The following is a 12,987-nucleotide window of genomic DNA, read 5'->3' as shown; positions in this document are numbered from 1 at the left end:
GAAAGTGAATATTTTAATCAGGCATGTATCTGTGTCCACTGTCCATAAACTGACCGAGGAGTTTATAGATGAGTGAGGGGAGGAGGGAAAATGGGGGGTTAGCATTATGATTCCATTTTCATTTTATTGACACCACCCTTCTCTCTTCCCCTCCCTCTGCAGGTCTGACACCACCTACCACGCCCCCACACAAAGCCAGTCAAGAGAATCCTTTCAAAGCATCGCTCAAAACCAAGTTGTCTTCATGTTCCTCCTCGGCCTTGGCGTGCAAAAGAGCCAGGCTGAGCGAGTCGGGCCCCGGCGCTCTGGCCCCGGCCCCAGGTGCCTCGGGCGGGGGCCCTGCCAGGAAGGGTCCCGAACAGACTGAGCTTTACGCCCAGCTGAGCAAAGCGTCCCCCGCCCTCCCTTACACTCATCCCTCAGCTGGGGGTGGCCTTGAGGAGCATCGCGGTGCTAGCAACAATAAGCGGGCGGCGCGCGGCTACAGCGACCATGACTATTGCCAGGCGTTGGCTGGCGCTAAGAAGGACGGCGGCACAGCCATTGTTAAGGAAATTAGCGCTGCTGCTCCCGTGCCTCTTGCAGGCAAAGTGGAGGACAGGCATGTCGAATGTAAGGACTCAGCCATGCCACTGTCCTCCTCATCATCCTCATCCTCATCTTCTCCATTATCAGCTTCATGTGGTCCTCTCAATAAGCAGAAGAGTTTCGCCTCTGCGGCTGAAGAAGAAGCGGCGTGGCTCCAGGAGTTAAGGAAGCAGATCTTCTCACAAGAGGCCGCTACAGACGGGGACCAACACCTCTCTGCCACCAGCCGGAAGCTTCTGTGCGACCAGGAAATCAGAGCAGAACTCAATAAGCACTTTGGCCCCCCCTTACAAGCCCTTTACAGCCCGGGTGGCAAGGAGAGAGAACCAGGCAGCAAACCCAATAAAGCTGCAGCCCCTCAGTCCCCTCAGGAGGGAGAGGATGGCTACTACACCCAAAGGCTGCCTGGCTCCTCCTACCTGCACCCCGGATTCCTCCCCTTCCACGAAGAGCTGGAGCTCGGCGAGGGCCGCGAGAGTCGCTTCCTGTACCCCTGGGAGGGCACCCCTCTGGACCTACTCTTCGACTGCCCCCCCTGCTCTCCCTCCTGTTCCCCTCCATCCAGCTGCTCCCCCTCGCGAGGCTCCGTCTCCCCACCCTCCTCCCTCCTCCTCTCGCCGGGCAGGCCGTTCTGCTGGACCAGCAGCGGCTCGCGCTCCAGGTCTCGTTCCCACTCCGGCTCACGCTGCTCCTCATCGCACTACCGGAGGCGCTCGCTCTCCAGCTCACCTGACAGACGCCCCTCCTCGTGGTAAGTCAACCCCACACGCTTCCTGCTCCTTTTGGCTGCTCACCCATGCGCTTGAAAGAGGGCATGGACTTGGCAGGGGATCTATCTTAGGGGTGTAAAACAGGCCTGATCAGACAGGAGACACCCTGGAGACTGTTTGCATGGCTTCTTGACCTCCTGCTCGTCTTCGCCTAGCCTGGACTAAACGCAGGATAGATTTGGAAACAGTTGAAATTGTCTGCAGCTGTTAGGCAAACCGAATTCTGTCTAATAAACCAGGTGGCAACTGATAATGAGGAAAAAGATGGGTCTAATGGTGCGATCTCCCTTAAAAAGAACATAAAACGTGCCAGAGGCAGTGGACGTTTGAACAGTACGAGTTTTAATCTCCAGGCAGGGGAGTTTTATTTGAGTGTCTTCCTCACAGTCACCCCCCTCCTCCCTTCTGCCTCCCCCCCCCCTCTCTCGCTCCTGTTTTCTGTTTGATGCCGGGGCTATTGTTTTAAGCGGCAGCTGTTGTTTTTACTGAGTGGCAAACCCTCCTCCTTTACATCCCCAGAGATGAAAGCCAAATCCAGACTGTGGGAATGTAGTCTCAAAACCCCTCTCAAAAGAGGCTCCTATCATCATAGCTCTGTTTGAGAACTACATTTCCCATGCTTCCCTTTGATCAGAGCCAAGGGTTTTTCACTTTTAGAAGAGGGAACAGAGGCAGACTGTAGTTACTGAGAGAGATGTGAGTAAATTCAGTTTGGCAGTAGTGGTTCATTGAGTGGACGGCTCGACTGCGGTGACTCAGTTTGTTTGCTTGATTATTTAAAGGTCAGTTTCTTCACAGAGCCAATAGAATCACTCTATTCCATTCGGGCCCCTTGTTCTTTTCGCTCCAAACTGACTCACTCACAAATTAAACAATAATAGTCTTAAGGTACTCGATCACTACAAGCTTTCTGGAAATACTCGGTCGATATTGGAGTTTTCCAAACAATAGAACAAAAGCTTGAAAAGATAAATAGAATCTCAGCGAAATCCCTCCTCTCCGTTTCAACTTTCACAGCGTAAGATCCTCGATCTTACCAAAACCGCCAGTGCTTTGCTTCTGTGAGCTTCCCAAACTTCTCTCCCCTCCATTATTCAGGTCTTCCTTCTTCAGCAACACTTAAATAATTAAGCACGAGAAGCTCGAGGAGTGCAGGGGTACAAGCTCTGCAGTGAGGCCGCCAGGGCCTACGGTATTGACCATTTCCCTCATACAACATAGATAGCAGGTGCGTGTATGTGCTAGCTCAGGTGTGCAGGAAAGTTCTGAGGAGAAGCACGCGCACTTTCCTTTGGCGGGGGTTAGATTGGGTCAAGGGAAGGAGGGTATGTGGAATATCTCACATTTTTATTGGGGAATATAAATGAAGGCTGCACAGTGGTGCAGTGGCTAGCACTGTTGCCTCACAGCTAGAAGGTTCATAGTTCGAACCCTGGTTCGGATGAAGTGGGCCCTTTCTGTGTGGAGTTTACATGTTCTCTCAGTGCATGCGTGGGTTCCCTCCGGGTACTCCGGCTTCCTGTCCAAAGACATGCTCGTTAGGTTCAATGGATGTCTCTAAAATTACCCGTAGGTGTGAGTGTGAAAGGTTGTCTGTCTCTATGTGTCAGCCCTGTGATTGACTGGCGTCCAGTCCAGGGTGTACACCCAATGACAGCTGGGATAGGCTCCAGCTCCAAACAACCTTAAACAGGATAAGACAATGGAATATAATAGAAGGTGATTTGGTTTCTTACGCCAAATTAATCAGGGTGTAACAAGTCAAAAGGAGTACATAATGACAGGTGTATTTCCTTGTTTGTTTTTTTCCATAGGTCTCGTCACAACACAGATTCGAGCACTTTCCGTTCCAGGACTCACAAGAGCCCCCACCCTCAGTCTCGATCTCCTCTCAGCCGCAGGCCAAGGTGATTATATGAAATTGATTATTTAACTCCTCATTTTATGTGTCATTTATCTTTGTTTAGTTGTATTTAGACACATTTACAGAACCCATTGTGATGGCGTCGGTTTGGCTCGGCGGTTGAATCGGCGGCCACTCTCCCCACTCTCTCTTCCCCTGTTTCCAACATGATCCACTGTCCTTTCTTTAAATAAAGGCCAAAAAGAATCATCTTTAAAGGGGGGGTATTTAGCTAATTTCGAACTTCATAATTTTAACTCTGTGATACCTGTGGAGTGGCTTAGCATAATTTACAGTAAAAAAAAAAACTCACACTGGTGCTATGTGCAGGCCCTCATGCAGCCTCTGCCTGAAACGACTCAGTCAGCTCTGCCCCTTTAAGAAACCCCGCCCTTACAAGCCCGCTTTCTTCTGATTGGCCAGTCACAAAATGCGGCGTGTAGAAAAAACGGTCTGAAACCTGGCGTTCACAGCAGCCTGCAGACTGAGCTGAGAAGCCTGCGGATTACTCCAACATACTTTTACCTACAGATTTGAAACTTCACCCACGTTTAGTGTGGACATCCAACATTTTTAACATTATATATGTCTTAAATGTGAAACAGCATAATAGCCCCTCTTTAAGGAAAAGAACTCAGTGATATGCAAATTAACTGAAAAGAACTTCTTACTGTCAGGGAAAGTTAGATTTCTCTGCTTTATCAAGTTTTATCTCAGTCTGTCCCATCCACGCAGCCACACTGGGGCCACATGACAAACATTCAGGGCAAATATGTTTAATTGATCAGGTTTTATTGTACAAGTGACAAAAGAGTCCCGAATCAAGCTCGTGCACACTCATCCTTGACTTCCGAGTTGACGCTCCCAGCTGTATAATGACGCTTATTCAACTTAGCGCCTCTGTAGCTTTCCATGAGCTACTGCAGAGGCGACCGCTTCATATGCAGAGAAGTACTGGCACAGCGCAGAAAAGGAGAGACGGAGAGAGAGAGAGAGAGAGAGAGAGGGAGACTGACACCATCCCAGCGCTCCGAGCTGATTTGGCACCCACAGGCCTAATGACACCCGACAAGCCTGAGAGTCGCTCATCAGTGGAAAACTTAACGGACACGTCTTGTGCCAGTCTGGGGTGGTGGTGGTGGTGAGAGGGGGGAAAGAAGTTGCACTTTCCCTCTTGATGAAGCCCTAAGTAAGCAGAAAGTAATGACATGTGAAGTTGTGCTGACAGTTGCAGCTGCCCGGCTCCCCGACCGCGCCACTCGCCGGCTCTCCCGCGGGCCTCTCCTGCGGGCGCCGTAATCATAGCGATGGCGAAGAGACATCTTATTAACATGTCTATTTCCTCTCCTTTGCAACCCCCTTTCTCGAACATCAGCGGGGAGAAAATAGTGGACGAGTCCTCAGTGAATACTGGCTATTGTTCTTCAACAGGAGGGTGAATTTGTGGTGATGTCACACCTCTCCTGTTTTTCTCTCCGCAGGTATGACAGCTACGAGGAGTACCAGCACGAGAGGCTGAAGAGGGAGGAGTACCGGCGGGACTACGAGAAGCGGGAGTTTGAACGGGCCGAGCAGAGAGAGAGGCAAAGACAAAAAGCAATAGTGAGTGAACCGAAACAAATGCCGTCTAACTTCCTGTATCGCCAGAAACCGCCGAATCAGACACATAGCTTAGATGAGACAGCCCTCAGCTCGTGCCACAGTGTCTCCACACAAGAAGACTACATACAAAGTGAGTTCCTGAATGATTCAGGCGACAGGCCCTTCCTCTTTATCTCCGGGTTGTGTATTTTTAACATCTCTGTGGTCTGGAAACACTGTCGACTCTTATTAATCACACCACCGGGGTAAAACGTTAAAATAAAACTGGATGAAAGGGCAAAAAAAAGGAAGCGGACACTTCTTTTTCTGCATTCAGCCACATCTCCGCGTCTCAGTGTGAAATCACTCAGCTCTCCTGCAGGGTAACGCCACCGCCACCCGTCGATAAAGCACACATTAAATGATGCAGGAATGCAAACCTGGCTTGGCGTGCATACATTTTCAGAGATGGAAAGACAAACAATTATGAGCAGCCGAGCTCAAGCTGTCAGACGAGGTTTGGGAGGGCCGTGCATGCAAAAGCATCTCCTTCTGTCTTTCTGTCTGTCTCACTCACACACACACACATACACACACAGGCGGCCCTCGGGGTGCCATCAACGAAAGGCCGCTTATTTATCAGCTGTCAGCATCTAAACCCTCTAATTCAGCAAATCCTTTTTTTGTCTCAAACTGTATGTAAGCATTACAGAGTGGAAAAAGGCATAAAACAGTAGTTAATATGTGTTTTTCTCTCTGTAACGGGGCAAAGGTGAACTTTGAGTTGAGCACCAGGCAACTGATTTACATATATGTTACTACTACCCTCAAGACGGCATTTAAAATTTCAACAAGCCTCAGCGGACCTGCCTCTTTGTAATGGCAAGTAAATGAATGAATAAATAAATAATACACTATAGCCCAGGGCTTGTGCTATATTATATGATTAGCAGATGCAATTAAACTACTCAAAAGCTGTAATTGCAGCCTGGTGCGGCTTGTTCCTAAATTATTCCACTATGACCCCCACGTCCTCTGAGGTTCAAGGAAATTCATGTTTTTCGCCCTGTGGCTCACCGCCGCTCCTTCTCCTTTGGAAATGAATACCCGTGCAGTATTAACCTCTTCTTTAGCAGCCATGTGTGTGCGTGTTGTGAGTTTGACTCCCAAGCTGGAATAAAAGAGGGAAAGGTTGTTTTGATGTATGGCTGAGTCACCCCGCAGCTTTATTTTTAGACTCCACAAAAGAAGAAGAAACTTAAGACATGGCATCATTTGATAAAAATCACTCCGCCTCTGGTTGATGAGCTGCACGGAGAAGGAAAAAGGAATTGAGGCAGACTGAGGACGCTCTATCTGCGACTCTATCAGATAACAGGGAGCAAGCTGAACCAATCACAGAGGAACACAACAGGCAGACAGAGAAAGGGGGCCTAGAGTCAGCGGCGGTATCCACAGGAGTGATCAAGACCAATTCATTAAGGCTCGGTGAAGAAAGAGAGGGGAAAAAATAGTCCCCCCTTTTAATCTCCTTCTGTCTGTCCTCTTTAACGAGCAGGAGGAGAGACGGGTGGTGTACGTGGGGCGACTGAGGTCCGACTGCACCCGGACAGAGTTGAAGCGCCGCTTTGAAGTCTTTGGCGAGATTGAAGAATGTGCAGTGAACTTGAGGGACGATGGGTGAGTAAAGCCCCGGGACTTACTTTTTCTTTGTGTGTTAGCATCTATATGTTTTTAGTGGAGCTGCTGTAACTGTTTAAAAAAAGGAAAGTGTTGAAGGTCTCAAACAAAGACAGAGTTTGTGCAGTCTCACAGCGTCCCCTGATCCATCTATGCAGCCCCAAAGATACACTTTTATTGATTCTCTTTTGCATATAAATAGCGTGATCGCCATCTAAGACAAGCCCCCCCTGCTCCCCCTGTGTTCGCTTATTGTTGCCCCCGCAGCATCCTTGTGACGTATCGTTTTTCTATTCCTGACCAGGGACAATTTTGGCTTCATCACGTACCGTTACACTTGTGACGCCTTTGCCGCCCTTGAGAACGGACACACCTTACGCAGGTCAAACGAGCCTCAGTTCGAGCTGTGCTTTGGCGGGCAAAAGCAGTTCTGCAAATCACATTACACCGACTTGGGTAAGTGCGGCCTTCTCTTGTATTGTCCATTAGCTTCCTTGCAGTCATGCTTGTATATTTACGTTTATTCTGTGAGGGTTGTTGCAGAAAAGAGGGAAAAAAAGGAGTAATTCAGCCTGGTAAAAAAGGTTGGAGTGATGCATCTAGATCAAAAAAGACCCATCTCTGCGCTTCCTGCAGCGCTGAATGTGTCCAGCAGGCATTCAAGGCTCAAAAGGCCACAGAGAGGTCAGAGGTCATAAGAATAGAGCTCCATTTCTGCTGCTAGCATTGTTAGCATCTTAAGGAAGACAACGCGGGAGCCATGGGATGCTTGCACCTGTACACTCGATGTGTTTTCATCCGCTTTTGGATACACAGTACATGCGTGGGTGTGGGAATCACTTTCATAGCACGGAGAGAAGAAAGGGGAGGAGTCAAGAAGAAATTACAAGGGAGAAAGAAAGATAAGAAAAGAGATGAGGTGAGGAAGAGGAAGGTGGGAGCAAGGTTAAGTCCCAGCGATCCCTTCCTCCCTCCGGAGTGAGGTTCCATCTGCTGCCAGCTGTTGCCGGTCATTTACATAGAGGGAGGGGCCGCTGTGAAATACCTTTGTTGGGAGTCAGGAGGTGGAGGCGGACTGCAGAGGAGCTGAATTCATCTGAAATAAGTGATCCCTTGGAGTAAACATGCATGTATGTACATAGCTTCTACATTGATCAGAGAGGTATATCTCGGACAGAAATCTGCACAGGAACGGATGTAGCTGAGGGTCGAATGACGCATATGATTAATAATGCAGGATATCAATGAAATCCAGGCTTTTTTCATCTGGCAAGATGCCCCACTTTTGACATGCAACGGAAAAAATGCTACCTATTTTCCTCTTCTGTTAGCTGCAGATGTAAGGTGGAGATAATGTAGCTGCCATATTGAAGCGTAAGCAAAAGAAGCCCTACTATATTAACAAAAAAAAACATTTCTAGATGACACATACGAAAGGTTTTGACTGCTGACTTTTATTTACAAGCATAAATGTGAGGTCAGGAATGTATAATGCACCACAACAAGAGGGTCAATGGGTCACCGGCGAGGAAAAAAGAGCACTTTCCTCGATAAATGAAGCGGTTACGATACATTCCCAAAGCACATCCTCCGAGCCATCTGCTTTTAAAGAGAGGACATCATGAGAAATTGACACACACAGAAACAGTTGCTAATCCCAAAGCCTTGAGGACAGACATTATGTTGAGATTGACTAATCAGTCCACCGAAATGGAAAAGGCCTTCATTCGACCGCCTCTTTGTCAGGAACAGGCTATTTTGGGCGTCCCCGCACTGATAGCGCAGGATAAAGAGATTGAGAGGGAATAGTGTGGTATCCAAAGCTCCCCCTGTCTTCTCAATCTTCTAGTCCCTCGCTTCTCTTTTTTTTTTTTTTGTTTTCCGAGACACTGTCCATTAGTTTAAAGTAGAGCACCGGGGTATTTTTCATCCCTCAAGGTGCGCGGTGTGACACAATCCAGCCCGCGGCCATTGCATTAGATCACGACTGGCGTCTTCTAGCTGCCATGGTCACTCCCATTTCTCAAAGCTCTCGCGGTGTGCTGCTGGGCCCTTTGGGGGCCCCATTTGTGGAGCTGTCTGTTGGCAGAGATAAGGAACTCTTTATGTATTATCAGCTGATCAAGAAAAATAGGACGCATGAGAGATGGACTGACAGTCGGATATGCTGTCTGACTGTTGCATCCGTCAAAATAAAAGCACTTTTTTTTTATCCACACTATTTTAATTCTTCCTTCTTTTTAGGTTAATATGTAAACATTTAAGCACTTAAGTGGAAATTTGTCTTTGGGCTCTATAAAACCAAAGATACATACAGTAAACATAACACAGCACACTGTTAAAAACACAGATAATACCGTTAGCGTTGACGCAAATGGGCAGGTGGGAGCTAATAGATTGTATTAATAACAATAACATACAGCTAATAATATAACTAATAGCTACCAGAACTAGCTAATAATAGTCCAAGTGGCGCAGAAGATCTGGCAGGTCTCGCTAGGTACCGGTAGTTCCATTTGCAGGTCCCGGCAGCTGCCATAGCTGCCACTACAGCTCTGGCAGGTCCCAGCAGGTCACGGTAGCTACTTGCAGTTCCCCTGGCAGGTCTCGGTAGCTCCCCGTTACAGCGGAGCTGCTCCCAGAGCTTCCCCGAACAAAGCTAGCGTAGCGCAAACAGCTAACACAAGTCCTGGCAGGTCTCGGACGTGCTGTAGCAAGCTACCGCTACCACAATTGAGCTTGCCCTCTCTCAAAACTCTCTTGTGTAGTGAAACATACAGTTGTGGATTGAGACATTTTCAAACCATTTATTTTGGCTGACCAGGAAATTGCCCAGTTTATAACCCCTCATAAAATATTTATATCTGACTCTAGGCATTGTCCTATATTTTTTCGTGTTGCTTTTTTTAACTTGTTGCAGTGTAGACAAGTTTTGTAGCCGAAAAAGGGAGCAGATTCTTCTTATTATTCTTCAACAGTGAGCTACATATGACATAAATAAACGTTGTAAAGACAGAATATTGTGGGAGCTTCCAAACATAAAGTTTCCTCTTGTTTTATCTGCATTTTCAAAGACATCCTGCTCTGCATAACACTAACAGCAACCCTTTCTTGTTGCTTTCAGACTCCCATTCGGACGACTTTGATCCAGCCTCCACAAAAAGCAAGTATGACTCCATGGATTTTGACAGCTTGCTGAGGGAGGCCCAGCGCAGCCTGAGAAGGTAACCAGTTCAGTGGCTCCTGCTGTCTGTCACAAAGAGGGACTTCTGATACCTCACTGTTTGTTTCTCGCTCCTTTGACGACGAGACTACCACAAGTTTTACACTCTATGTCATAGAGTATATAAGAATAAGTCTATAGACCTATATCAATATAAATGAATATATCAAAAATAAAGTTTACATGAACATAGCTGCTGGAGAGACGGGAAGAGACAATGCATTGTGGGAAAGCCAGTGAACCCTCAGAGCCTGGTGCACAGGCTTCTACTGCTGTACAACCATCAGTGAAAGAAGAAAAGACAAACTTTTGTGATTTTTGTTCTCCAAGCACTACAATACCCACAATTCTTTGGGAGTGGAAACATGCAGCTTGTTCAGCCAGATTTGTTTCTTTTGCTGTTTTGATTCTTCTTCTTTTGTTCTTTTTGAATCTGGTGTTTGGATCTAGTGTTACATTACAAACCAGAGTATAGGGAATTGTATCTTGGAGGTAAAATTCTCAAGGTAACATTGTTGTCTACATTTTAAGGAGAAATGTAGCCGTGTATTTACAAATACTATAAAAAGGAATATTTTTATTTTATGTACATATCGGATAAAGTTCTTTATTTGTTACAGCTATGCACTGTAAAATGCAGCCTTTTTTTAAAATGAAGAGAAAATTTCTTAATTCAGAATGTCGCTCTGTAGTCATTACAATACTGTAAAACATATTGTACACCTACATGATGTTTAGAAGACATGACATGATTGTAAAAAAGAAAAAAAAAGATGCGTCCGATTGCTCATTTTTGAGGGAGCATGTGAACAAATGTCCTTTTTTAAGTTATTTTGTTGGGGAAGAAAAAAAAAAACAGTCAACCATGTATAGTTTTATCTGTTTCTAAGGTTTTTCTCAATCAGTGTTTTTTGCTTATACAACCAGTGTAAAATGCATTTTTAACGTGTTTTTCATGATTGTAAAAAAGGTACCCCATTTTTTATGAATGATTTCAGAAGCAATCAGTATATATACGGATATATATCTATATCTCTATATATGAACTTTGATTTTACTGCTTTGTTTGATTACCTTTACTGAAGGAGAATACTGCATTCAATCAGTACAAACATATTTATCTATTTATTTTTCAATCAAGACTATTTATGGGCTCCATTTCACATGGCGCACCTCATGTACTTTCTGTTTATGTCGTCTCTCGATTTGTGTTATTTAATCACTAGACAGGGTGTACAATAAACGCTTTGGTGGGGATAATATTACCTTCTATGCCTTTCCAAAACAATCAGAACATTCAGCTAATCACTCCAGCCGACATACCCGTCATCTTTCTGTCTGTCTCGGTCACATCTGGGTTTTTCTTTCCACACAAAACATGAAGCAATAAACTGATTTTTTTCTTTCTTTTGTAGCTCTGTAAACACTTGTTGTCATCGCTCCACTCACGCTTGATTATGTGAATGCCAAACAAAAAGTTTACAATTTCCTTTTTCCTGACTTTTTTAAAGATCTTGTATTTGATGTACAATATAAATATATATGATACTACTAATATTATTCACAATAATTACAAGATGATTAATAATAATAACGATGATAATAATATAAATGAAAGAAAAAACTATATAAAAAGCAATAAATTATTTTTCAGAGTTGTATTTTAGCTCCTATTGTTGTGTGATTTTTGGACTTGACCCATTACCCAGCCGCTGGTAGCTAGCTAGCTAGGATGACTCCATTCCATGACATCGCCATGACATCACACTTCCTCCACTTCCTGGTCTTCCCTTTAAGATGTAATTGAGTCTATGTGATTGTAATGCACGCATTACCTTGTGACATCTGTGCAAAACGTGACTCTTAACTCCGCCCTGTGTGTGTACAATGTGTCGAGTAAGTTGAACCTGTGTGTTGTGTAGTGCATGGCTATTCCAGGATGACAGCCGGTAACGTGTATTCCACTTTGGATATCTGCCTCTCAGCTGTCTTTACTGGCAGATTTTAAATTACATTCTATAAGCCTAGAGAAAACTACTCAACGATGTATCGCATGCCGCACCACTTTCCATCACCCACACACACACTCATAGTCCAGATATCACAGCCGCCGCCCGACATGACATAAAAGGTAACCTTGCGGTTTCTGGTTCAATTAATATCCCGTTTCTAGCGTGCGCCAAGTAATGAGAGAACCAGCTTCCATCACAGGAAGGAAAAAAAACCTTTTGTATGAAAGCTTTTGCTGATCACAGGCTTCCTTTCATGGAGTTTGACAAGAAAACGGCTAATTTTTATGATGCAAAGAGACAAAAATTGGTCGGAAGAAGGATTAAAAAAAAGAAAAACCCTTTACCTGTGTTTTTAAGGCATTGTTTTATTTTTTGTCTGTATCGCGTTTGGGTAATGGTGTCGTGTCCCATTTGATAGATGTGGCTTTAATCATTGTAATAAAAAAAAAAAAAAGCTTTGTAAATTGCCTAGAGTAGCAATATATTATAACACCTTATGGTTCAAATTTCAAACTGTGGCGGACTTTTTAATAATGTGACCTACTATGGATGGAGGACTTTGCCACCGCTTAAACGTTTGTTGGGTAATCATGTTTCTTTTGGAAGGACAATATGTGTACGAGCAGATGTATGTTTGAATGTATGTGATTTTAAGGCTGTGTGTGTGTGTGTGTGTGTGTGTGTGTTTCCGCGAGTGTGTGTGGGGGGGGGGTAGGGAAAGGGGGGGTCGCTGTGGGTTGTTACCTGTTTGTGTCCTATCCACGTTGCCTTCTGCCGAGTCCTTACCAATGCCTTTGTGGTTCTACCTATTGTACGACTTTCTTGTGAATTTTATTTTTTATGTGCAATTCTCATCAGCCTCACCATGCCAATAAAGGGAAATGTGTTTGAAAAAAAAAAAAAAAAAGTCGTTCCCTTTTTCTCCTGTCATGAATCTCCTCTTTCAGTCAGCGCTATGGAATGATTATGATTCGTCTGATCGCGGAGACACCCTTGAAGTTTTTTAAAAACGGGACGATTTAAAAAAACAAATGCGCATCCCGAATAAGATCCATCACCTCCCTCCCTCCTTTCCTGGGTGTATAAATCAAAGTGTTGAATGAAAGCTGACTGACGCAGGAGGAAGTGACACAAGGCCATCCTCAGCACATCTGTCTCCCTCTGAAGTTTCTCCCCTAATAAAGAAACTCGGCTTAATTCAGAGCAACTTCCCTCTTTGATATTCATATC

The 12,987-nt window shown here is 45.2% G+C and overlaps 1 protein-coding gene across 3 annotated transcripts in view; it reads left to right on the top strand.

Moving 5' to 3' along the window:
- The window catches only part of ppargc1a (peroxisome proliferator-activated receptor gamma, coactivator 1 alpha), a 285,498-nt gene extending 273,046 nt beyond the window's left edge, over window positions 1-12,452 (top strand). For all 3 annotated transcript variants that reach the window (XM_069672295.1, XM_069672296.1, XM_069672294.1), the window contains exons 8-13: window positions 163-1,339; window positions 3,173-3,265; window positions 4,743-4,863; window positions 6,401-6,522; window positions 6,827-6,978; window positions 9,647-12,452. In XM_069672295.1, coding sequence (XP_069528396.1) covers window positions 163-1,339; window positions 3,173-3,265; window positions 4,743-4,863; window positions 6,401-6,522; window positions 6,827-6,978; window positions 9,647-9,750 — 1,769 coding nt within the window. In that variant the 3' untranslated portion in view covers window positions 9,751-12,452. The remainder of the gene's footprint in view (window positions 1-162; window positions 1,340-3,172; window positions 3,266-4,742; window positions 4,864-6,400; window positions 6,523-6,826; window positions 6,979-9,646) is intronic.
- Window positions 12,453-12,987: the final 535 nt, after the last annotated feature.

Source organism: Semicossyphus pulcher, unplaced genomic scaffold (genome assembly GCF_022749685.1).
Source record: "Semicossyphus pulcher isolate SPU_LCO1_2020_fin unplaced genomic scaffold, fSemPul1.0.p SCAF_21, whole genome shotgun sequence".
Lineage (NCBI taxonomy): Eukaryota > Metazoa > Chordata > Actinopteri > Labriformes > Labridae > Semicossyphus > Semicossyphus pulcher.
Note: the sequence above shows the minus strand (reverse complement) of the source record. Positions and strands in the feature narration are given on the sequence as shown.